A 27,395-nucleotide genomic window follows, 5' to 3' on the forward strand; every position below is an offset into this window, starting at 1 on the left:
ACATTTATTGAAGAACAATTTTTTGCAGACACCCATATTAAAATCCAGGTAATCCGATGCAAGAATTGAAAATCCCATTCAAAAAGTGGCTGCCTCTCTGATTCCCATCTTCCCTCTCATTGCTGCAATTAGGGCTCTCCATTTCTGAAAGTGATGATATCTATCTAATTCTATTTGTCCATGGGCCAACTGCTGCTTGGCAAGTGCTGCTTCCATCTGCTCTGCCCATTCTTATTCCCACATTACACAGGGCTTCTTCTCTTTCACCACTTTCTAATATTGGTATTTCTTCCACAATTATTTCATTTTGGAGTATTTGCGTGCCGAGTAGACTTCAAATTGGTGGTTAAAACTCAAGTTTTAGTTGGTCTACGTCAATGAGGGAATAACTGTTACCAATTCTTGAACCCTGCGAAGTTCATAACTTACAGCCAATTGCAGGAAAATATCTGTATGCACGCAAGTAGAAACTAACTAAAATTGGGATTCAAGAAATGAGATTAGTAGGAGTCAACACAGTGTGGAGCTGGAGGAACACAGTAGGTCAGGCAGCATCAGAGGAGCAGGAGAGTCGACGTTTCGGGCCTGGGCCCTTCATCAGGACTGGGGAGGGGTAAGGGAGCTGGGAAACAAATAGAGGGAGGAGGGGGTGGAGCTGGGGTAAGGAGGATAGGATAGGGATAGGTGGATGCAAGTAGGGGCTGGGGGATTGGTCAGTGGGAAGGATAGGTGGGAAGAAGAGAGACAGGTAGTGTCAGGTCAAGGAGAGGGCAGATGAGAGGGAAGATTGGACATGGGATGAGGCCAGGGGTGGGGAGATTTTGAAACTGGTGAATTCTATGTTCAGGCTACCAGGCTGTAGATTCCCAAGGCAGAATATGAGGTGTTGCTCCTCCAGTTTGCATGTAGCATCATTGTAGCACTGGAGGAGGCCCAGGAGGGACATGTCACCCAGGGAATGGGAGGGGGAGTTCAAATAGTTAGCAACTGGAAGGTGTTGTTGATTATACTGTACAGAGCACAGTTGCTCCACACATCAGTCATCGAGTCTACGTTTGGTCTCACCGATGTAGAGGAGGCCACATCGGGAGCAACAGGTACAGTAGACCAGGTTGGAGGATGTACAGGTGAACCCCTGTCAGATATGGAATGATTGTATTGGGCTTCGGATGGGGGTGAGAGCTGAAGCGTAAGGGCAGGTGTAGCACTTCCTGCGATTGCAGGGAAAGGTGCTGGGGGTGGTGGGTTTGTGGGGAGTGTGGAGCAGACAAGGGTGTCGCAGAATGAGCTGTCCCTATGAAAGCCAGATAGGGGTGGGGAGGGAAATATCTCTTTGGTCGTGGGGTTGGACTGTAGGTGGTGGAAGTGGCAGAGGATGATGTGCTGGATGCGGAAGTTGGTGGGGTAGTATGTGATGACCAGAGGGACTCTGTCCTTATTTTTGTTGGGGGGTGGGGGGGTGGGAGATCTGAGGGCAGAAGTGCAGGAAATGCAAGAGATGCAGTTGAGGACATTTTTGATCAACGGAGGGGGGATGTTGTGATTGTTGAAGTAGGACATCAGGAATGTCCTGGAATGAAACATTCCATCTTGGGAGCAGAGGCGGTGGAGGCGGAGGAATTGGGAGGAAGGGATTGCATTCTTGCAGGAGGGTGGGTCAGAGGTGGTGTAGTCAAGGTAGGTGTGGGAGTTGCTGGGTTTGAAATAGATGTCAGTGCTGAGATGGTTACCAGATATGGAGACAGAGAGGTCCAGGAAGGGGAAGGAGGTATCAGAGATGGTCCAGGTGAATTTAAGGTTGGGGTGAAAGTTGTTGGTAAAGGTGATGAACTGTTTAAGCGCCTCATGGGAGCATGAAGCAATGCTGATAGTCATCAATGTAGCGGAGGAAGAGGTGAGTGATGGTACCAGTGTAACAGTGCAAGAGGGACTGTTCCATGTACCCTACAAAGAGGCAAGCATAGCTCGGACCCATACGGATGCCCAAAGCCACCCCTTCAGTTTGTAGGAAGTGGGAGGAGTTAAAGGGAAAGTTGTTGAGGGTAAGGACAAGTTCCGTTAAGCGGATGAGGGTGTCAGTGGAGGGGACTCTTTGGGCCTGCGGGAGATGAAGTAGTAGAGGTTTTGGGTTATCTGCATGGCGTACAAGCATGCAGGCCCTGGATGTCCATGGTGAAGATGAGGTTTTTGGGGGCTGGGGAATTGCAAGTCTTGAAGGGCGTGGGTAGAGTCCCCAACATAGGTGGGGAGTTCCTGGACCGGGGGGAAAAGACACAGTGAAGGTAAGCGGAGATGGGTTCAGTGGGGCAGGAGCAGGCAGAGACAATGGGTCGACCGGGGCAGTAGGGTTTGTGGATTTTGGGAAGGAGGCAAACCGGGCGGTGCAGGGTTCGGAACGATGAGGTTGGAGACTGTGGATGGGAGGTCTCCTGAGGTGATAAGGTTATGGGCGGTCTGAGAGATGCTGGTCTGGTGATCAGGGGTGGGATTGTAATTGAGGGGGCAGTAGGAGGAGGTGTCAGAGCCTGGCCTTGGCTATGTAAAGGTCAGTGCACCATACCATAAAGTGCACCCCCTTATCTGCGGGTTTGAAGGTGAAGTTGTGGTTGGAGCGGAGGGCTGCACGTTCCGATGGGGGGAGGTTGGAGTGAGTGGGAGGGGTGAGAGATTGCAGCAATTGATGTTGCGACAGCAGTTGGGGATGAAAAGGTCGAGGGAGGGTAGGAGGCCATGGGGTGGTGTCTAGGAGGATGAGGTTTATTGGAGGCAGAAGAATGGGTTAGCAGAGGGTGGGTTAGACTCCTGGTCTCAGAAATAGGCACAGAGGTGGAGGACCGACCGTTCATCCTCAGTGAGGGGGAGCGGGGGGGTCGGGGGGGGGGCGTGATGAATGGTGAATACCCAGCAGGGCTTGGGGCTGGGGCTAGGTGTAGAGCTGGGAGTGGGTGTGTGTATGGGAACTAACGTAGGCAGACCTTGTTGGCATAGTCAGCATTGGCAGCACTGGTGTAGTCAGTGTCGGCAGCAGCAGTGACGTGACCGGCGCTGGTGGAAGTGACGTAGTCAACGGCATCAGCGGGAGAGGCCGAGGCGACAGCAACCGTATGGTTAATGGCACCGGGCAAATTAAGTGAGGTCCTGGATAGGGTTGGGGTCTGGGGAGGTAGAGGCCTGTGTTTGGAGGTAAGCACGAGCAAGTTTGGTGTACTTACGATCCTTGACATCCAATTGGGTGGACAGAAAGCTTTGGTTGAGGTTGTGGATCCTGTGCAGAATGAAAAACAGCAGAGGTCCTTTGCAGGTCTGGGAAAGAGAGGCTCTGAGCTGGGTTAGGGCTGACTGTAGTGCGAGAAGATGTCAGCGCATGTCAGAGCGTGGACCTTAGGATCCACACAGAAAATCGTTTTTGGAGGCTCTGGAGGTACTGTAGATAACGGCTGTCGTGGCTTGGTTCAAATTGGGATGGTCTTAACGTTGTTTGGAGTCCAGTGGGGATAAGCCGGTTGCCCAGGCAGGTACTGAGAAAGGAGATGTGGCTGTATGTGGTCGAAAGTCTTCAGGGCGGAGGAGATCACCAGTGTGTTGCAGTGGCAGAGAGATCCACTGAGGCTTTCCAGAGGGAGGAGGATAACTTCTTCAAGATGGGCATCCTTGGAACAGGCTTTGCTGTCAGGTTATAAAGCACTTGAAGATAGCAAGACTCTGACTCCAGCATCTGCAGTTCTTGCTTTCTCTGAGAATAGGAGTTTGTGGAACAAATTTGAAACAAATCACAGATACCCCTTTCTTTAATTGATTTGAAACACCTGTCACAAAGGATAGCATATTTTCATGAAATAGCCAAAAGTACAGAACAGCTCACGTGTTAAAAAATCAAGCCGGGTGAAACAATTGTAAAGTATGAAGGGACCTCAGCCAGAAATTACTGGAGAGGTGAAGTAAACCCAATTTTCTGTTCAAGATAAACAGTGGCATTTTAGGGTCTTAGTTAATGAACAGTAAGTTCAGAGAAATGAGCATATTGGAGGAGGCTGGAACTCCTTTCAAGATTGAAAAGAAGTGTAAAATAAATTGAAATACAATAATGTATTGATCCCAGATTGAAATCTGAAGAAATTAAACACATACTTGCACTTGTTGAAGGCACAGTACTGTTACAAAAAAATCAAGAAACTTGTTTTCCTGCTTACAGCCTCATGAATATTCAAATGGATTCAAATAAAGCCATGCATTAGAAAAACGAAAGGACCTGCAGTTCTGAACTGCAAGTCAAGCCTACTTATGTTCCTTTTCTTATGGTCTGAAGATACATAGATTGCATCACAAACCTCTCCCACAGAAGTTACCCCTAAATTGTACAGAATTTACAAATAGGCAAAAATTGCTGTTACCTCAAAGTCATGAAGAGAAAACCAGTTGTGTTTTACCAAGAGAGCAAAAAGTAGTTTCTCCCTGATAGAGTTACACTCATAAGGATTTCTCACCAAATACTAACGCTCAAAAGCCTGGCTGGCTGGACAAATTCAAGGACAGAAAAGAAAGAGGAAATACAATGCAAGGACATTTAGAGTAGTTAACAAAACTTGTCATTCAAACAGGAAGGGATAGCATATTCCATCAATCTTGCTACTTATACAATATGATAACTCCAACGGTCCCTGGAGAATATCACTGATTGGCACTGATACGTCAGCCGGGTCAGATAACGCCCCATAAGGTGAGATGCTTCACTGAAAAGTCAAGAAATAGGGGATTGCTCATTTCCCTTTGTATTGTTCTCTTTCATAATGTGTGTTGAATTAACTCTCCAATGGATCAAAATTACAGCCAAGTTAAAATTATTTTGCACAGTCCTTAGAGATGACAGTTTAAATAATTTTTTGAGGAGTAGAGTTGCATAGCATTGTAAAATCATGAGAAACAGATGTCCAGAACTTAACAAAAAACAGAAAATCTAAGTATGAGAATGGGTAACATTTGAACAGTGAAACAATTCTTGCATAAAAAGTAAAAATGACAAGAGATCCACTGGAATGGACAGGTTTTCCATACATCTTGTATACGCACACAATTAGCTGACCCAGTGTTGAGGGCACGTAGATCTACGGCAAAGCCAATGATGGCAGCAACAAAACTATTGTCACATGAACCCGTGTACCATCCATTGTGATGACAAACTTGAATTTTTCAATCACTAGCACTTGACTATGGTGCAATGAAAAGCTCAAGTGCTACATTATAAACACAAATACTGTTATTCTGAGGCACTAGAAAAATGTGGTAATATACAAATATAGATTTGAAGCCACGAATATTTAAACATATTTTGTACAAAATTAAAAAAACATAAAAAACAAAATTAGATAACAATCAAAGTCCAAAGCGTGCTGGGGTGTGTCGTGGAGTCATTGGTGTTCCTGGGTCCCTCCGTCCTGGAGTATAAATCTTGACAGACCTAGAAAAAAAATACAAATATTACAAAGATTATTTCTTCATTTCAAATCAAAAGACATGTGGCAGAGAAAAAGACTGCAAGTTAGATATATTAAATTATCTTTAATTGCTAGGGTTAAATGTTTGTAATAGCCAAACAGATGAATAGTTGCAATTTGCTTTTTTAGTTTACAACTGTTCAAAACATGTCAGATTTCCATTTTCAACTATACTAAATTATCTTGCCTATCAAATGCCTGCAGCTGTTTACATTTTCCTCTCCAATTTCAATGAGTAACTGGCATTAAATGGCTAAGATAACATCAAAAAATAAAAACAGATGGTCAGTAAATTTTGTTCAGATAGTTGAACCCAAGTCACCAAGCTACTTATAAGTTCCTACAGATAAAGGGATAAAAAGAAAATGTATTAAGGTCAAGAGTATTTCAGCATATTATCCATAGCATAATGACAAATCCATTTTTTAAAAACAAACAGTTGACAAGCACAAGATATTTTCTCTCTATCTAATGCAGAATGAGGACCAAAAATATTATAACAACAGAACACATCCTGATAAGTCAACAGGGATCCATGCTGAAAATCTGTAACTATTATTGAGAAACAAATCACTAAACAGGACTGGCCATGGAGTAAAGAACATCCTACATTGAAGTACTAGAGCAGTATCATTGGAAGGAGGGTTAAAATTTTAACTCAAAGTTCACAGTGCAATCAATGTGAATATGAATATGGGTACTTATAAAGGAAAAGGTGACATTGGAAATATGCATAAATAAGATTTTTTTTAAACTATATATTGTACAATAACAGTTCGGGTGAGTCACACTTCTAACACTGATGATGATCTGGGCCCAGAAAGTGAGGTTGACGATAGTTCTAATCACTGGGGCCTGTGCCTGTGGAGGAGCAGGTTCACTAGCTAAGTAACTTGTTAATCTGGAAGGCCAGAACCCAAAGCAGCCAATCTGGCACAGAACATCCCAAATGACAGGCAACTTGCGAAAAATAGCAAGCATTGGCCAAATACGGCACATCAGATTCCCTCTAATTTAACTTGTGTTGGGACCTGGGCTCATTGAAAACTGTTCTGTTGGAGTTTTCTTCACTTTAGATCTGCCTGGAGGTCCCAGAGCATACTGACTGGCCTCAGACGGTGTGGATAAATTTCAGGCTCTCTCTTCCCAGATTCAGATTAGAAAGTATAGACTTACACCTCTCACAAATAGAAAGTAATGCAAACATGCTAATTGGAAAATCTCCAACTTCCCTCTTTGACCACCAGGAAAACATTTATGGAGGCGGACAATAACCGTCAGCATGAAAATGCATTTTTTTCCTTTCACCTTGCTCCCATCTACAGGACAGTGAACAAGTCAAAAGGAAATCAGTTTCATATTCAGTTCAGAAAACAGTTTAATGGTGTCAAGGAAAAAAGAAATGTTTAATTTACAGACCAGATTAAAAAAAAAGAGGAACACAGGACTGAGGGAGTAAAAGAAGTACAATTACCCCCTCAAACCTATTTCAATATTAAATAGTCATGACTGATCTGATTGTGGTCCCATCTACATCTTCCTGTCAGCAACCCACAACCCTCAACTCCCTTGTCTACGGAAAATCGTGATGGGGCCCACAGGATTGGTCCCACCATTCCTCCAGAAATTGAAGGTGTGGGGAGTCAGAGTTTGACACAGACCATGAGACAGTCAGCGTGTATGAATACGAGAAGGCGAATGTGCACATGTACATCAAAGAGAAAGAACATGTCTGAGTTAGTGTCTTTATGCATAGAAGAGAGAGAGACTAAGTGAGAACAGAAAGAATGGCTGGGTGAGTGCTACTGTGAGAGTGAGACACTGAGTGAGACAGCAGGAGGCTGACTAAAATAGAGTGAAAGAGAAAGCGAAAATAAGAGAGAGACAGCCCGAGGCTGATCTTTGCATGATCAGGATAAGATCACATCCAGAATGAGACACACTCCAAGATAAACTAAAGCCCAGAATCAACATCTCAACACAAAACAGAGTCACATCATAGAAAAAGTGTAAGCTCATTGGTTCATAATAACTATAACAGTTATAGGTTACTTCCAGATTTAAGGTAATTCAGAGAAATATTTATAGATTACAAACTAAAAGACCAGTTGGAGATTTTTAAAAATCAATTGAGAATTAATATCTGTAGCAAGTGTTGGTTGCTTCAGAAACTCAGCTCAGAGTTGATGAGCTGGAGTCTAAGCTTTGAACACTGCAACATATCACTTGAATCTGTATTTCAGGACGCAGTCACACCCCTCAGATTAACCACCTCGAATTTGGTCAGTGGCCGGGGACAGGAGGATGTGGCTATGAGCAGGGCAGGGATGTGGATCCAGGAAGTAGTGAAGGAGCGTGAGCCCTTGAATTTGTCTACTAAGTTTGAGATTTTTGCTCCCTGCATAGACAAATGCAGAGATTGAAGGGAGGATGAGCAAACTGACTGCAGCAGCATGATACAGGGAGCTATTCAAGAGGGAGGAGAAAAAAGAAATGTAGTTGTAATTGGGGATAATATAGTCATGAGAGAGTCAACACTGTCCTCTATGGCCAAGATCACGAGTCCCGAAGGCTGTGTTGCTTGCCCAGTGCCCGGGTTCAGGATATCTCATCTGGGCTGCACAGGAATTTGGAGTGTAAGGGAAAAGATCCAGTTGTCATGATCCATGTAGATACCAATAATATTGGAAGACAGAGGTTTGCCTGAGGGAATATGAGCAACTCGATTAAAAAGCAGAACCAAAAATGTAATTACCTCCAGATTACTACCTGAGCTGTGAGCTAATAGGCAACAGGGTCAACAAGGTGAGAGAGGTAAATATGTGGTTCAAAGATATGTGTGGGAGAAACGGCTTCAAATTCACGAGACGTGGGGTGGTGGTTTCATTTGCATGGAAAACTACAAAATTAAAGGCAAAACAGATGGAAGGATTGCTAGTTGGTGATGGTGTTGATTGTTACTGGAAAATAAAAAGGGACAGAATATGTGAACGTCATATTGTACCAAAGAACAATAAGAGTTTGTTTTTTATTTACTCATGAGACATGGGCATTGCTGGCTTTCCAGCATTTATTGCCTGACCCTAGTTGCCCTGGATAAGGTGTAGGTGAGCTGCCTTCTTGAACTGCTGCAGTTCACATGCTGTAGGTTGACCCACAATGCCCTGGAGGAGGGAATTCCAGTGATAGTGAAGGAAAGGCAAAACATTTCCAAGTCAGGATAGTGAGTGGCTTGAAGGGGAACTTGCAGGTGGTGGTGTTTCTATGTACCTGCTGCCCTTATCCTTCTAGATGGAAGTAGTCGTGGGTTTGGAAGATGCTGTCTAAGGATCTTTGGTGAATTTCTGCAGTGCATCTTGTAAATAATACACACTGCTGCTACTGAGTGTTGGTGGTGGCGGGAGTGGATGTGGTGCCAATCAAGTGGGTTGCTTCGCTCTGAATGGTGTCTGGCTTCTTGAGCCTTGTTCGAGCTGCACCCATCCAGGCAAGTGGTGAGTCAGGAGGTTAGTTACTCACCAGAGTATACCAAGCCTCTGAACTGCTCTTGTAGCCACTATGTTTATATGAAGAGTCCATTTGAGTTCCTAACCAATGGTAACACCAAGAATGTTGATAGTGGGGGATTCAGTGATAGTAACACCACTGAATGGCAAGGAGTGGTGATTAGATTGCCTCTTATTGGTGACAGTCATTCCCTGGCATCTGTGTTGCGTGAATGTTACTTGCCACTTGTCAGCCCAAGCCTGGATGTTGTGCAAATCTTGTTGCATTTAAACATGGACTGCTTCAATATCTGAGGTGTTATGAATGGTGCTGAATGTTATGCAATCATTGGTGAATATCTGCAGGTCTGACCTTCTGAGGGGAATTGAATAGAGGATTGAGTTCAAGAGCCGTGAAGTTATGCTCCACCTATACAAAAGACTGGTTCGGCCACATCTGGAATATTGTGTCCAGTTCTGGTCGCCTCATTACAGGGAAGATGTGGAAGCGTTGGAAAAGGTGCAGAGGAGTTTTACCAGGATGTTGCCTGGAATGGAGAGAAGGTCTTACAAGGAAAGGTTGAGACAGCTAGGGCTTTTCTTTTTGGAACGACGAAGGATGAGTGGTGACTTGATAGAGGTGTACAAAGTGATCAGAGGTATAGATACAGTAGACAGCCAGAGACTTTTTCCTAGGGTGGAGGTAGCTATTATGAGGGGGCATAGTTTTAAAGTGAGTGGAGGTAGATATAGGGGAAACGTCAGAGGTAGGTTCTTTACTCAGAGAGTGGTCGGGGCATGGAATGCATTGCCGGAGAGGGTAGTGGAGTCGGCCTCATTAGGGGCATTTAAACAGCTATTAGATAGGCATATGGATGATAGTATAAGGTAGCGGTGGAGGTTAGACAGACCTTAGGATTAAGGTAAAATTTCGGCACAACATCGTGGGCCGAAAGGGCTGTACTGTGCTGTACTGTTCTATGTTCTATGTTCTGGTGGAGGGAAAGTCATTGATGAAGCAGTTGAAGATGGTTGGGCCGAGGATACTACCCTGAGGAACTCCTACAGAGATGTCTATGGATGGCATAGTGGCTGTGGGTGGGAGATCACCTGAGGTGATGAGGTCTGCTAATGTGGTATATTGTATCTGCTGTACCCGACGTGGCCTCCTCTATATCGGGGAAACCAAGTGGAGGCTTGGAGACCTCTTTGTGGAGTGCCTGCGCTCGGTTCGTGACGAATGACAACACCTCCCAGTGGCGAACCACTCAACTCCCCCTCCCACTCCTTGGACGACATGTCCATCCTGGGCCTCCTCCAGTGCCAGAACGACGCCACCCAAAGACTGGAGAAACAGCACCTCATATTCCGCTTGGGAATCCTGCAGCCCAACGGTCTCAATGTGGACTTCACAAGCTTTAAAATCTCTCCATCCCCGACCTCATCCCAAAACCAGCTCAGCTCGTCCCCGCCTCCTTGACCTGTCTGTCTTTTCTCCCACCTATCCGCTCCTCCCACCTCACTGATCAACCCCCATCCCAACTCCCTACCTACACTCACCTTTACTGGCGTCATCCCCGCCTCCTTGACCTGTCTGTCTTCCCTCCCACCTACCCGCCTCTCCCTCCTCAAGATGGAAGATCAAGTTACAATATAAAATTGTTGAACTCGGTGTTGAGTTGAGGAGGCTGTGGAGCGCCAAAGTTGAAAGATAAAGTGATATCATTCAAGTATGTGTTCAGTTTTATCAGAACACAGTAGTAGGCCATGGACAGAAAGACCAGAGTCAGAGAACCGTGGAGGTTTAAAATAATAATTGGCAGGAAGCTCAACGTAATACTTGAGCTCTGAATATAGGTGCTCTGCAAAATGGTCACTCAATGTTGAGAAGACCATGTAATGAGCAGTGAATACAGTATATACTAAATTGAAAGTACATGTGAATATGTCACACTTGGAAGAGTATTTGGAGAAAGAAGGGGCTGTTGAGTGGTCATTAAGGAGAGAACCATGGTGTCATGGAGGGAAGATCCTCCTTCAGAATGCTTATCGGAGAGCAGGGGAAGACGGACTTGCTGGTGGAATTATGCTGGAGATAATGGAACTGAAAAAGTTTGATCCATGGAACACAGAGGCTGTTTGGGAAGAGAGATAAGTGCACGGACAGGCCCATAACTCCAGACCTGCAAAACATAGCACGTGTATTTCCTTTTTAGACATTGATCAATAAAATAAAACAAGCATGAAGTGTAGATTCAGATGCCAAATTTTACTCTAGTGTCACCTTAAAGCACTCCCAGATCCACTGAGACAAGTGTCATATGCAAAGAAATATAACTTTCTTTCTGCCGTAACAAAACAATTGTAATTAACCTACAAATGCACTGGTGTAAAATAGCTAATATAGAGATAAACAATGGCTGTTTTCTGTTGTGAACGCAACCACTTGCAACTGGATTCAGACATCTCAAACTCAAAACTGGACTGAACCAGAGGAAGAGTCATCACACAATTCCATCAGTGGATGCTGGATGTAGACAGTTTATACAGGGAGAAGAACATTAATCAACTGCCACATAATCCATCCAAATAAGGCTATTAAGTACATTTTATAAAGCTCATTAGCATCAGCATCATGTTCCACAATATTTGAATTCCACAGTTTTCAAGTTATTACATCACAGCAAGAATATAGAAATGTTAATAACGTGTGACTGATAAACCACTCTGTATAGTTGTAATTAGAAATGAGAGTGTTCAATCACCTTGTATAATTGGTTATAACTTTAAATGTTAATATCTTCTGCTGTTAATATAGATTATAAAGATATTGCAATCAATATATTTTTACCGTATTAAATATTGACCCAATTTATCATACCAGAATACAATTTTATCTAGATTTATGAGCGTCACTTTGTTAAAGTTGCTAGGTGTTTTCTGCAAATGGCATAATAACTCAATAGCTACAAATTGCTGTCCTAGCATAAGTGGAAATTTTTTAATGATCCTGGCATGTTAGCTTATCTAGTACCAATGGCAAAAACAACATTGAACAAATCACAATTATTGAGTATTTTTTGTTGTTGATGCCATCATTCCATCAGGATGTTACTTTATTATGTGCAGTTGAATTTAGGGAAAGTCAAATATTAGTAAGAAAAAGAAATAGAAACTACCAAAATTTGGGCTCTCATCCTGAAGGGAAAGATTATAAATTATTAAAAGGTCATCTCTCTTCTGGAGGCTTAACATGTAAATTCACTGCACAGTGTAGTACATAGCTGACATGACCAACAAGTCCCCTTATACAATAACCACTCTATGATAAATTAACTGATTTCAGCAAGGCTGACAATGGTCATACTACAACTGACTTCTACCACCCTCTGCTAAAGCAGGAAGGAGATGGACAAGAAAAAAAAACATGCCAACCAGTTTATTCCTGGTCTCATCTGAGCAACATTCCACCTTCTTCTCTCCTAAAAGACTATGGATCTGGAAGTTAAGCAATAACAGGACCAAATTCACTTTCACAATTCTACTGGTCAATCCAGAATCTGAGCTCCCACGTGAAACACAGTCATTTGGCTGAACAATTAAATGACTGCCACTAACACTGCAACATATCAAAGGACAAGTAATTGATTCAGGAAGAACAGAAGTAGAACAGAAAGCTTAGAAATGAGACTTGGAAATAGTAATATGCACAACAAATCTACCATCCTAGGTAGGATTTATGCCTACAAGTCCATAACTAGAGAAAACAATAAAAGTGTGAAAAGACAGCTCACTAAAAGCTACATTGTCAAATACTGGTAAGCGAAATAACAGCGAGAGAGAGCGGGGGGCGGGGGGAAGAGGGGGGGGAGAGAGGGGGGGAGAGAGAGAGAGAGAGAGAGAGAGAGAGAGAGAGAGAGAGAGAGAGAGAGAGACACAGACACAGACAGAGATATTCATAAATTCCATTAACAGTAGAAAATATTAGGTCCCATTTTATGTAACAATTACAGTAGTGCACTATTAGGTCAGGCATTGGATGATTTTACATTTTGGCTTTATGCAGCAATAAAAAGAATGTGATCATCCAACTCAAACAAAAAGCAGAAACAAAAACAGAAATTGCTAGAAAAACTCAGCATCTGGCAGCATCTGTGATGAAAAAGCAGAATTAACATTTCAGGTCCAGTGACACTTCTTCAAAGGAGTAGACTTGGTTGTTTGTTATACTGATGGTGAAAATGGAGTGCATCATAATTCCTCACAAAATCCTAAAACTAGGAAAAGGTTTGGGTGTGGGATTTACCAAAGAGGATTTACACTTTTGTTAATTAGGTAACTCATGGAAGGAAGGGAGCTTGTGTCATTCTTTTACATCACAATAGTTTCCATATTAAAACAAAATCTACAAAAAGTACCTCTCTAATATTCTTCACTATGAAACCCAACATCCACTTTATACATAATAGACACATACACATCATGTTCAAATTTCTTTATATTTTCCTGCAATGGAAAACAGAAGGTAATTTGAAATGAAAGTAAGGCAGCTAAAGAAAAGCAAGAAAAATAGCAATGCCTCTTGTGAAAAACCTAAGATAGGTCCAAATTAAATTATGCTCTTTTAAAATTAAATTCCCACAAAGAAGACGACAACAAATGCTTTGCTTTTTTCTGAGCTGAATGTCAGTCACAAATCATAAAAAAAAGGCATCCAACTAAACAATGTAATCTCTTTTAACATCTTGAACAAGAAAGCTCTGGATACCTGATAAATTATTACCCACTGCTTTATTTTCTGTATTATGGCTAAGTGAATGAAAAGTGAAAAACTGAAACAGATTCCTATCTAATTCTCAACTGCTTACTTTTATTAACTGATGAATTGGAATAATTTGCCTTGCAGTTTACTACCATTGCAAATCATATTTTGCCACCACTAGCATAACGTCCTGCAAATACATTTTGTTTGATTTTCCATTTTAGCATCTGTGATAGACTTATAATAAAAGACTATCATACATTTCAAACAGAGGTGAAATATTTCTGCAAAACACATATAATATAGTTTGAGAGAATTTTCTGTTGGTGAATGCTAACAAATGAATAAATTTAGCAGTGACTCACGTTTTACCTTTCACGTGCACAGTCTGTACATTTTTAATCTATCATAATTTGATATCACATCAGTGACCCCTACCGGTGACCTTGCCAGTTCTTTCTCTGAAACCCAGTTCAAAACCAACTGCAGTGTTTTATATTCCATATTTGGTGACTACGGGAACAGAGAATATTGCTCTTATCTCTCTAGCCCAGAAATGGCAGAGTATTATTTCATTCACTTGAGAAAGAGAGAGGAGAGAGGGGAGAGGGATTGAATTAAAAAATCTGTCAGAGCCAAGATGAAAGTCACTGGAACAATTGTCTTCTCCTGGAAAAAGCCAGACAAATCCCCCAGCAATCTACGTGCTAGATGGTTATTGTTTCTATTCAATTTTGTAAATCTGAAAGGCCGCTGCTCAGTCTGAGTTATATCAGGGACAGTGACTACTGATGGCTGCCTGATAACCGAAGACAGCTCTGGCACAATATTACATGAAAAATGTTCTCAAATCCCTGATGTTTTTCAGGTCTGCAAATTAACAGCAACTCTGTCTCAAGGATGACACGAAGTGTAATCACAATCTTTAAAGAATGAAATTGAAGAAAAAGTATACAGATTAATATTATGTAAAATATATTAAACTGTGTCAAAACCAAACATCAAACATCAACTCTGCATACATAAGTACTTTTATTTTATTTTACATCTTGTTTTCTGAATAATGTTTTCCATAACAGTTATAACTGCGATGCTCAGAACAGATAAGCATAACATATAGGATTGAATCAAAGCATTAATCGATATATTTTTTGTAAAAAATCAACAATTTTAATTTTGCCTCAATTTTCTCACATCTAAATTGCTCCAAAATGACAAAGTTTCTTCTAGATTCTGAAGCATCATTCAGAAAAATCATAGAGTAACAGAGATATAGATGAAAGCCACTGAGCCCACTTAGTTCATGCCGGCTCCCAACAGAGCAATTCAGTCACGTCCACTCACTCACTCACTCACTCTATCCCCGCGGCCCTGCAGGTTTAGTTCTTTCAAGTGACCATCCAATTTCCTTTTGAAATTATTAACTGTTTCTATGTTGACCATTATCATGGCAGCATGTTCCAGGCCACTGGGCTCTGTGCATAAAAAATTTTTTTCCTTACATTGTATGTGTTTCTTGCCAAAATCTTAAATGTGTCCCCAGTCCTCATACAATCAGCCAACGGGAATAGCTTTTCTTTGTCAATGATATGCAAGCCTATCATAATCTTTCATATCCCTATAAAATCTTACCTTACCTGTCCTCCTCAGCCTTTCCAACCTAAAGTTTTACTAAATTCCCACCATCTCATGCCTAACACCATTCTGGTGAATCTCCTCTTCATCCTCTCAAGGACATTCAAACATTCCAAAACTGTGGTGACCAGCATCAGACACAATACTCTAGTTGGATCTACCTAGAGTTTGAATGTCTTTTAGATTTTATACAGGCAACACTACCACATTCACAGGGAGAGAAAACAATGCACTATTCTACATTATCTGATAACCAGAGAATGGAAAGATGCATGATATGCTCATAATTTAATGGGTAGTTTGTCCCCCATGTAACTCAATTCTACAGCTAAAGTGAAGCATGTTACAACCATTACATTTGTTCATAGTTGTAAGCAGGAGTCAAACTGTGAGCAGGAAAAGCACAAAAACAACTTGTTGAATATATAAGAATGTGTTTTTATGCACAATTTATTGGTTCTGATTTTTCCAGATTCATGGAATATTATCATTGTAGTGAATAAAAAATTATAGAGATGAGTGCTACAATCCTTCCCAAATAGGTCTTGAATTCAGTCCTCTTTAAAAAGAGCTGCGTTTTCTCATTTTATTTATAAAAACTTTCCTAAACATAAACAATGATTTCTTAAGCAAGAGAGTGTCTGATTATAGTATTACTGATTATAGCAATTCAATTTACATACATATGTATATGAAACAGGAATATCAAAAGTTGACCAGGAAAACATCTTTGCAATTATCAGTTATTTCATAAAATAGCATAGAATTCTTCAGCCACATCATGGATGTCACTACATTGATTACCTAAATTAACAAATGTTCACTTCGAACTATTTCCAAATCACTCAGCAATTCAAAGAAATAATCAAAGTTGAAATCAAATGGTAAGGCAGGAAGTTATGCTGAGAAAGGTTCCAGAGGATTAGAGAATGACAAATGTTACACCTTTATTCGAAAATGAGTGCAAGAACTTAGTTAATTGGAGCTTCCAAACTGTAGGTCTCAATGTGGGCAACTGGCGTTGCCAGCTCATAGGCAGCAATGGCTGTTAGGAAACAAAGACTCAGAAGCCTTACTGCAATGTTGATATTTTATGCATTTAGAAAAATGCGAACCAATAAATTGCGCAAAAACACATTCAAATAAATCTGACTCAACCATTTGTCAGTCTTGCGATCAGCTGCGGGACACTTTAAAAATGTATGCTTTCTTTTTATTTTGGACATGGTCTAATGTACTGAACTCCAAGACCTACTCACTGACACCAACAGATCCTGAAACATGGTGAAATCTGCCTGTCACTCTATGCTTGAACATCTGTCCTCAACAAATGGAAAGTATGAAGTACAGTCAATTTAAAATCATGAATTGGTAAAATCATAAGATTTTACAAAAGTAATTACGTCAAAAATAAAAATCAACAGGCACTTGGAGAGGATGGAATTGATTAAGGACAGCCAGCATGGATTTGTAAAAGGCAGATCATACTACAACCATCTAACTGAACTGTTTGATGAAGTAGTAGTATGTTGATGAGCAGATTACAATGGATGTCAACCACTTGGATTTTAAGAAAGCATTTTCCACAATAAAGAGATGATCAAAAACAAATTAAAGCTTGTCAGTATCAGTGATTTAAAAAAAAAATCACTTGGCAGAAAACATAAGAATGGTAAACACTGTGTGCCCCAAGGATCAAGGCCAGGCACATATATTTTACATATATTGAAAAAGAACATACATCGGCTAGCATACCAGTAAAACTGCTGGCAATTGAAATGTTGTACAGAGAAGCATGTGGTGATGTACATTTGGCAGAAGAAAAACTAATAGTTAATATAGACTCAATGGTTCAGTTCTGGAGAGTGAGGAAGGCAGAAGGAACTGAGTGCTTACATGCGTGAATCTTTGGAGATGACAACACATACTGAGAGACTAATTAGTAAAGTGTGTTGGATCTTGAATTTCAGAAAGGCAGGCAAGTTATGCTGAACTTTCATTAAGCTCTGGTGAGGCCACACCACAGAATGGCATCTAATTCTGGTCACCACACTTAAAAATGAATGTGACAGTTCTTGAGAAAACATGGAGATTTACCAGATTGTTCCAGGGATGAGGGATTTTAGCTACAAGGTTAGATTTGAGTAAAAGAGATTAAAGAGTGATTTAATAGATGTTCAAGTTTATTAGCTGTTCTGGAAACATCTGTGAAGAGAAAGTAGAGTTAACATTCCAAGTCCAGTGACTCTTCATCAGACTCTTCTGGGTTTCTCCAGCAATTTCTGTTTTTGTTACAGATCTTCAGCATCTGCAGTTCTTTGTTTTATTTTTGCTTAAGATGATGAAAGGATTGAATAAGTTGAACAGTAACAGCGATTTATTTAAATGAAAAGCCTTTAGTTAATGATGTGAAGACTAGAGAACACAAGATTTAAGATCCTGAGAAGGAGATGGCCTATTGGTATTATCGCTAGACTATTAATCCAGAGACCCTAGTAATATTCCAGGGACATGTCATGGGTCCCATGCTGCCATGACAGATGGTGGAATCTGAATCTAATAAAAATCTGGAATTAAGAATCTAATGATGACTGTGTCACTTGTTAGGAAAAACCCATCTGGTTCACTACTGTCCTTTAAGGAAGGAAACTGCCATCCTTACTTGGTTTGGCTTACAGCAATGCGGTTGATTCTTAACATTGCGGGGCGTGTAACAAATGCTGGCCCAGCCAGCGACACCAATCAATAGAAAAGAAAATCTCCTAGATAGGAGTGGGAGGTCGTGGTAGTTGAGAAGAAGAACCTTTTTTTTTCCAAAACTGATTGGTAAACAGACAGCAGGTTGCAGGCTACAAGGTGACAGATAAAGGCATGATCAATGATTTGGATGAAGAGACCAAAGGTGTGGTTGCTAAATTTGCTAATGACACAAAGATAGGTAGGAAAGCGACTAAGGAAGAGGACATAAGAAGCCTACAAAGATACATGGATAGGTTAAGTAAGTGGGCAAAGACCTAGAAAATGGCATACAATGTGGGAAAGTGTGAAATTATCCATTTTGGCAGAAAGAATAAATAAAAAGCATGTTATCTGAATGATGAGAAGTTGGAAAGCTCAAATGCAAAGTGATCTGGGTGTTCTTGTGCATGAAATGCAGAAGGTTAGAATGGAGGTACAAAAAGTAATCAGGAAAGCTAAAAGAATGTTATGGCTTATTGTATGGGGAACATAATGCAAGAGCAGGGTAGTTATGCTTCAGTCATACATAGTATTGGTCACTGTACTTACAGAAGGATGTTAATGTGTTGGAAAGTTTACTAGACTAATACTGGACTGAGCAGATTGCCTTACGAAGAAAGGCTAGGCCTGAATCCATTGGAGTTCAGAAGAGTAAGAGGCAACTTAACTGAAACAAACAAGACCCTGAGAGACTTGAACAGGGTGGATTGCAAAAAGATGTTTTTTCTTGTGGGAGAATCTACAACTCGATCAAAGTTTAAAAATAAGCGGTCATCCATTTAAGAGAGAGATGAGGAAACTTTTCTTTGCTCTCAGAGGGTTGTCTCTCTTTGGAATTCCCTATCTGAAAAGGCAATAGAGCCATAAAGTAATACAGCATGGAAACAGGCCCTTTGGCCCAAAGGTCCATGCTGACCACGGTGCCCACTCAGCTAGTTCCATTTGCCCGCATTTGGTCCATATCCCTCCAAACCCTTCCCATCCATGTACCTATCCAAATGTTTTTTCAAATGTCGCTATTGTACCTGCCTCGACCACTTTCTCTGGCAACTCATTCTATATACGCACCACTCTTTGCATGAAGAAGTTGCCCCCCTCAGGTCCTTCTTCAATCTTTCCCCTCTCACCTTAAACCTATGCCCTCTAGTTTTCAATTCCCCAATCCCAGGGCAAAAGACTATATGCATTCATCCTATCTATGCCCCTCATGATTTTATAGACCTCAATAATATCATCCGTCATTCTATGTTCCAAGAAATAAAGTCCTGCTTTGGCCAACCTCTCCCTATAACTCAGGCCTACTGGTCCTGGTAATATCCTCCTAAGTCTTCTTTGCACACTTTCCAGTTTAACTATGTCTTTGCTATAACAGGGTGACCAAAACTGTACATAATACTCCAAGTGCGACCTCACCAATGACTTATACAATTGTAACATAACGTCCCAACTCCTATACTCAACGCCTCGACCGATGAAGGCCAGTATGCTAAATGCCTTCTTCACCACACTATCTACTGTGACACCACTTTCAATGAACTATGTACTTGTACTGCTCGGTTCCTCTGTTCCTCAACACTCCTCAAGACCTAACCATTTACTGTATAAGTCCTACCTTGGTTTGACTTTCCAAGTGCAACAACTCACACTTATCCGTATTGGATTGCTGTTGCCAATCCTCGGCCCACTTCCCCGTCTGATTAAGATCCCTCTGTAATTTTTGAAAACCTTCCTCACTGTCAACAATACCTTCCTAATTTTGTTTCAACCACAAACTTATTAATCATGTCTTGTACATTCACATCCAGATCATTGATGTAAATAACAAACGTCCCAGCACCGACTGCTGTGGCAAATCACTAGTCACAGGCCTCCAGTCTGAGAAACAACCTTCAACCATCACCCTCTGCTTCCTAACATTGAGCCAATTTTGAATCTAATTAGCTAGCTTTCCCTGGATCCCATGCGACCTAACTTTCACGACTAGTTTGCCATGCAGGACCTTGACAGAGGCCTTACGATAGTCCATTTAGACAATATCCACTGCCCTACTCTCATCTATCCTCTTGGTTGCTTCTTCGAAAAACTCAAAGATTCGTCAGACATGACTTCCTGCGCACAAATCCATGCTGACTATCTCTAATCAGACCTTGACTATCAAAATGTTGGTTGATCCTGTCCCTCAGTATCCTCTCCAATATCGTACCTACCACTGATGTCAGGCTCACTGGCCTGTAGTTCCCTGGCTTGTTTTTGCTACCTTTCTTAAACAATGAAACAACATTAGTCACCCTCCAGTCTTCCGGAACTTCGCCAGTAGCTAAAGATGAAGCAAAAATCTCTGCAAGGGCTTCTACAACTTCTTCCCTCATCTTCCACAATATCCGAGGATGGACTTGTTCAGGCTCAGGGGATTTATCCACCTTAATGCAATCTAAGGTTGCAAACATCTCCTCTCTGGTAATATGTATGCAGTCCAAAACATCCCCACTTGATTCCCATATTTCCTTAGCATAGCTTCATACATAGACAGCCATGCTGATCTTTAAGGAGACCTTTTGTCTCCCTAGCCACCCTTTTACTCTTAATATAGCTATCAAACCTCTTGGGATTATCTTTAACCTTAGCTGCCAGATCCATCTCATACCCTCTTTTTGCTCTTCTGATTTCCCTCTTAAGTGTGCTTCTACACTTTTTATAATCATCTCATTATTCACTTGAGACCAATAATTTAAACCCGATCTAAGCTGCCTTCTTTATCCTCACCAGAGCCTCAATATCCCTTGTCAGCCAGGGATCCCTAAACCTGCCAGCTTTTCCCTTCACTTTAACAGGGATCTCCTGTCCCTGGACTCTTGATATCACACTTTTAAAAGCCTCCCATTTGCCAGTCGTTCCTTTTCCTTCAAACAGACTCACCCAATCAATCTCTGCTAGATCCTGTCTAATGGCCCAAAATTGGCCCTGCTCCAGTTTAGCACCTGTGAACCTGTCCTATCTTTTTCCAGAAGTATGTTAAACCTAAGAGAGTTAAGGTCACTGGACCCAAAGTGCTCTCCAAATGACACTTCAATCACTTGCCCGACCTCATTTCCTAAGAGAGGGTCCAGAATTGCACCCTCCCAAGCAGGGCCCTCTACACATTGATTTAGGAAACTTTCTTGGACACATTTGACAAATTCCACCCCATTCAGGCCTTTTACTGGGTGGCCCAGTCAATACAGGGGAAATTAAAATCTCCAACCAATACTACTCTGTTGTTCCTACAGGTATCTGCAATCTCTCTACAAATCTGTTCCTCTAGTACCTGCTGGCTATTTGGGGGTCTATAATACAGTGCCAACAGAGTGACCATCCCCTTCTTGTTTCTAAGTTCTAACCATATGGCCTCATTTGATGACCCTTAAGAATATCGAATCTAAACACTGTTGTTATGTCCTCCCTTTTCAAAAAGGCAACTCCTCCTCCTCGCTTACTTGTACTTCTGTCACACCTGCAGCTTCTGTATCCTGGAACATTGAGCTGTCAGTCCTGCCCTTCTCTCCGCCATGTTTCTGTTATGGCTATAATATCCAAGTCCCCAGAGCCGATCCATGCTCCGAGCTCATCTGCTTTACAGTCATGCCTCGTGCGTTGAAATAAATGCACTTTAAACCAGAAGTCTCTTCCCTCCCTTTACTGTGCCCCTGGCTATCCTGAATAGTAAACTTGCTCTTGATGGATGCAGAATGCTTAAATAATTTTAAGACAGAGGTAGACATATTCTTGATTACCAAAGGCATAAAAGATTACTGAGGATATGCAGGAATGTAGAGTTGAGGCTAAAATCAGATCAGCTACGATCTTACTAAATTGTGTTACAGGCTCGAGGGGCAGGTGGCCTACTCTAATTCCTGGTTCATTAAAATGAGCTATGGGGATCAAAAAAGGGAATGGGATTGCCTAATTACTATACAGAGAACCAGCATGGATGTGGGCCAAATGGTTGCCTTCCATTCGACTGCCAGTCTAATGCAGTACTAACGATCACACAAAACCAAGACAGAAAAGAATGTTCAGAAAACACTATTCAACTCAAAATTTCTCAGCCCCTAAACTATTTCCACAACATTTTTGGATGAAGTTCCTTTCATGAATGCCTCTTATGAAATTCCAAAGTTTATTAACAATTTTATCTCAACATATATGTAAAATGACCAAATATATTAGTCCTCCAACCTTTCCTAAATCTGACCCTTATTGTCTCTCCCAAATAGTATATATAAATATTAATTTCACCTATTTGTTTAAAGGAATCAATGATCAGGATATTGATCAATATAAAATTCTGGTTAATTCATTTTGAACTTAGTAAATTGCAATTTACTATCACCCTCCCTCAAAAAAGCTGCCTTTAGAAATCTGAAAATCCTGCTGATAAGGCAAGTTGGGGGTGGGGTGACGTCGAGGTAACTTACAACTAAATCCATTTCAAGAAATTTTAAACATATCGCATGCATACTACTGTACATTTCTGAGATCAAAATGAACGTTAGCTTCTCTGTCCCTCCCCATAATTTTGGGATTCAGAATCCTGTACACAGACAACATATTACAAATTTTGTATGAATTGTGAAGGCAGTTTTGTGTTCTTGATTTGAGCCCACTGGGAGTTGCCTTCCACCGCTGTAACTCATTTCATTCAAAGCATTAGTCACATAAGTAAAATTCAGTTAGATTCCAATTCAGATCCAGGTGATTGGACAATGCTGTAATAGATACATAACTCATCCATAATGCATTGGAAGTATTACAAGTAAGTAAAGATAACAAAGCCACCTGCAAAACAAAAAAATCAACAAGAAAACAAACACTACATAACACAGTTAAGTTTGCCCTATGTGGATTGTGTGGAAAATTTACAAAATTTCCTTACAAAATGTCAGCTGTGGAAAATGCAGAAACTCAGTGATAATCAAGTAAATGGCTGCAATGCTCGATTTATATTACAGAACACATAATTTAATCAGAATACTGTCACTTTAAATGCAAGAAATGCAATCTACTCACCTGACAATTACATTATTTGCATTTGAATATAGGATCACTGAAACAACGAAAATCACCGTTTTTTAATTATCTTTATTCTAAATGAAGAAATACCAATCAACGTTTATGTCAGTATTGTAATGTCTGAAATATTTTGGCTTACTGAGATATTGTTCTAAAAATGCAGATAAATTATTCATTTAATTAGTCTGTACACTGAACTACTAATATTGATTTAGTGTCTTCTTTAATCAGAAAATATATTATACAAATCCGTGTATTTAGTTGCCATATTAGGGTCACAGCCAGTTCACGTGCACATTAAAAAGGATTATCATCTGTCCTTAATTTCAAAACAAGGGCATAATGTACACAATGTTTTAACTACTTTTGCTTCAAGTGCAAGGATAGATTAATGATAGATTAATGCCATTTAAGTCTCTATTCAATGCTCATTAAAAAAATTAATTTAATTCCATATCAATGCCAGACATTAGTGCCAAACTATTGAAAAACGGTAGTGCTGAATTCAAGCACATGCCTTACAGAGTTCAAGGGCTGCAAAGCAGAGTTTACATGACCTCAATTTGATTAGCAATGCATTAAGTACACAAAAAAATTCGCAGGGCAGCAGAATGATGAAGCGTTCCAATGTGCTGTACCATCAATGCAGAAGATGTTGTCCAGAAGAAATGAGAAATAGTAATGGAATGGTCAATTGCTATGGGCTCATTCATATACCAGAGATAAGTAAAGAAATTAGTTTTGTTGTCTATCAATGGAAAATATTGGTAAGGCACAAAGATTTCTCTTAATAAAATGAAAAGGGAGAGAAAATTTTAAAATGACAAATTCATAATTGTTTGTAAGCATCTATTTTTGAATAGATCATTACAAGCTCATTAACATAAATAATACCTCTAAGTAATGATGAAAATATGCTGCTACAGTTGAAATAACAGCCATTTCTTTAGTTTGGTTACTGTGATTCCTATTCTTGCTTTTAGCCTCATATTTCAATGACAGTTTCTCTTTTAGCAGATGTTGATCTTGTGTGATCTTAATAATTCTTTAAACCATGTGTCTGCAAATTAGATTTCTCCATCTACGGGAATATGGGAAGTGTCCCACATGTTTAAAAGCCTATCAGGTTTCTGTCCATTTGTCATGAAACTTATAAAATTAATATTCTACTAAGTAAACACAAGTGTGCAGATACAGAAATTTTGCAAATATAGCAATGCCTTAGTTTGAGAATAGTTGTAGCGGGTTTAAAGGAAATTCCATCTCAATAATTAGGCTTTTAGCCATATTTTTAGAAATATAATAAACACAATGTCTGCAGTATTTTCTGAATAAACAGCAGGACTATTATAATTCTACAAGTGTTTTTTTTTGTCCAAGACTGAAAGAAGACGGCAATTCACTTATGTCAAACATAATTTAATGATGGCAAGTCTTGCACCACTCACAAGACATATTTAAATGATGCACCAAAACCTGAGGTAACTTTCATTCTAAAGAACAGACAGAATATCTCACCAATGACAGTAAGTTCCAGACATTCTTTCAACCGTAGAAAAGATGATTATCACTCACGTGTTGCTAGTGTGTGAAGAAAACAAGAGCTCACTGTCAATTCTCTCTCTGCAAATTAATTTTCTTTGAGTATACAGCAGCAGGCCACTTAGCCCGTCAAGCCTGCAGTGCCATTCAATATGATCATAATGGTTCAAACACTTCCATGCATTTTCTTTTTCCTATAACCCTGAAAGCCATTGCTAACTAGAAATCTATCAATCTGGGTGGAGGATGACCTGTGAAGAGGAGGCACAGGTACTTCAGTTTGATTAGGAAACGTAGAGACAGTGGGCAAATGTACAGCAGATGAAGCATAATGTAGATAGTTCAGGTGCAGTCTAACCAAGCCACTAAACAACTGAAATAAGATGTCAATACTTCTGAACTCAAATTCTCTGGCAACAAAGTCTAAAATTTCATTAACCTTCCTAATAGCATGTTGTATCTGTATACTAGCCTTCAATGACTCATCAACAAGGGCCTAGGTTCTTTTGTATATCTACACTTTCCAACAAGTAATACTCTAAACATCTGTTTCTTCAAACAAAGTGGATAATCTCAAGTTTTTCTACACTATATTTTAGCTGCCATTTAAATTGGCACATCCTTCCAAAGTTAATACTATGATAAAAGAAAGATGTTACAATTAACAGTTTAACTGTATGAATTGCAAACATTAAACTAATGTAAAATATTAAGTTGTATGGGGGAGTGTTTTCATTCTTTCAAAATGATCTTCCATTCCATAAATAACTGCCTTGGTTTGATCTCTGATCAGGAGCACACAATTTTGTGCAATCAACCTTCTGCATGTAAGAACAAAGTGCTCAGCAGAAATATCCACTTTCTCCACAAGAAAACGCCCTGGATTATATATGTGCTTGCAGTGGCAGGATTAAAAACAGCAGCAAATACTCTGGATACATCAACTATAGATTCTTTTAGCTGTAGGACTTTTATGACACAGAGGCAGACAGCCAAACCGAATCAGCCTTTCTAGTACTTCTGTATTCACAATGCAGTACAATTAAAACCGTCAAAGACACCCAATAATTGTTACTCCAATGGTTCCTAACCAGATTTTGGACTAATCAATCCTGACTTCACAAGTGATTCATTCCAGACACCACTGTTGTATCTTAAACGAAAGATTTAATTTATTGAATACACCATAACTTTAGCAGAGAAAAAATAAACAAGATAATTTAATGTCTATGCTTGAAACCCAAAACGTTTGTTTTCAGCCCCCATTCACACAAAACACAAACAAGCAAATACAGTAAAGGGATAAACAAAAGGAAACAATCAAATTAGCTAGATTACTTAAATGATTTTCACAATAAGTTGTTTCACAGGCAGAGATGTGGACTCTTTGGTTGTTTTTCTGAAAATGTTAACAAGGGTCACTTTTGCTTCATTCAGGTAAGGACAGTAACATTTCTAACTCAGCTTTATATTCTTTGGCTTCCAAAAGCTGGTGAGGGAGATTAGGCAGGTAGCTTTCAAATCTTCATGCTGCGTCTGCAGCAGCTAAACACTTCTCCTCAGAAAACTCAACTCTGGTCCTACATCTGAGACACTGAACATCTTTTCCAACGCCTCAACTGCCATTCAACATCAGCCATCTGCTTGAACATCGCGTCTTTTCCAGACTTATAGGAACCAACTCCCAGGCACTGACCTCATTAATAGCCAACTTGTGCATCTGTTTAAACATAATGCTCTTCCCAGGTTTGCTGCGTCTAAATGAGCTCCTTTAACTGAGAATAAGCCTGTAATTAATCTGCAGGCCTAACCTCATAAACAAACAAAACATTCATTTGCTGGCTGTTTTCCAAAGTCCACAAGTCATCTTCAGCTCACAATCCTCAGTTCACAACTTCAAACCAAAATGGATAAAATAATAAAAATAAAAATGAAAAACCAGTAAGGGTTCTAATAAGATATAACATATGGTCCAAAACAAAGGAAACATTTCATTTTCTTCCCTAATTTCAGATTCATCTACCGTTTTCCAACTGAAAAGGTTGACCAGAAACACATTCTCATGGCATTAGCAAATGTTCGAAGTCACACGACAGCAGGTTATGGTCCAACAGGTTTATTTGAAATTAGAAGCTTTTGGAGTGCTGCTCTTTCATCAGGTGAACTTCACCTGACAAAGGAGAAGTGCTACGAAAGCTTGTGATTTCAAATAAACCTGTTGGACTATAACCTGGTGTCATGTGACTTCTGACTTTGTCCACCAGAGTCCAACACTGGCAACTCCAGATTTTAGCTAATGTTCGCAGGTGTTTCAGAGTGATTTTAAGGTGCTTGAAATTTTCCTTCCCTTTCCTATGATGCAAATGACCAGTTTCTCACTGAAACTTAGCTGCATAGTTGACATCAGAAACTTGCAATATCATCAATACGCTGTGCTTTGCACACATAACATCTAATGTAACTTGTCATTAGTACTTCCAATGATTCATTTAAATTTCTGGAATCTTGATTTAAATTGGTGGATTACATTTAAAAACTGGATTTTTTTTATTCATATGTTTTCACATTAGCTTTTGAGGTCAATGGAACATCCTACTTTCATTGAAGAGGTCGCCGAAACCTTCCCTTTGGTAGTGTTGGGCATGGTATTAATCAGGAGATGAGAGGAGCATGCATCATGGAGAACACAGT

The 27,395-nt window shown here is 40.3% G+C and overlaps 1 protein-coding gene across 1 annotated transcript in view; it reads right to left on the bottom strand.

Moving 5' to 3' along the window:
* Nucleotides 1-3,770: 3,770 nt before the first annotated feature.
* LOC125484974 (pre-mRNA-splicing factor ATP-dependent RNA helicase PRP16-like) overlaps nucleotides 3,771-27,395 on the bottom strand; it is a 39,048-nt gene continuing 15,423 nt past the window's right edge. The window contains exon 6 of the mRNA XM_048605721.1: nucleotides 3,771-5,455. Coding sequence (XP_048461678.1) covers nucleotides 5,371-5,455 — 85 coding nt within the window. The 3' untranslated portion in view covers nucleotides 3,771-5,370. The remainder of the gene's footprint in view (nucleotides 5,456-27,395) is intronic.

Source organism: Rhincodon typus, chromosome 15 (genome assembly GCF_021869965.1).
Source record: "Rhincodon typus isolate 14 chromosome 15, sRhiTyp1.1, whole genome shotgun sequence".
Lineage (NCBI taxonomy): Eukaryota > Metazoa > Chordata > Chondrichthyes > Orectolobiformes > Rhincodontidae > Rhincodon > Rhincodon typus.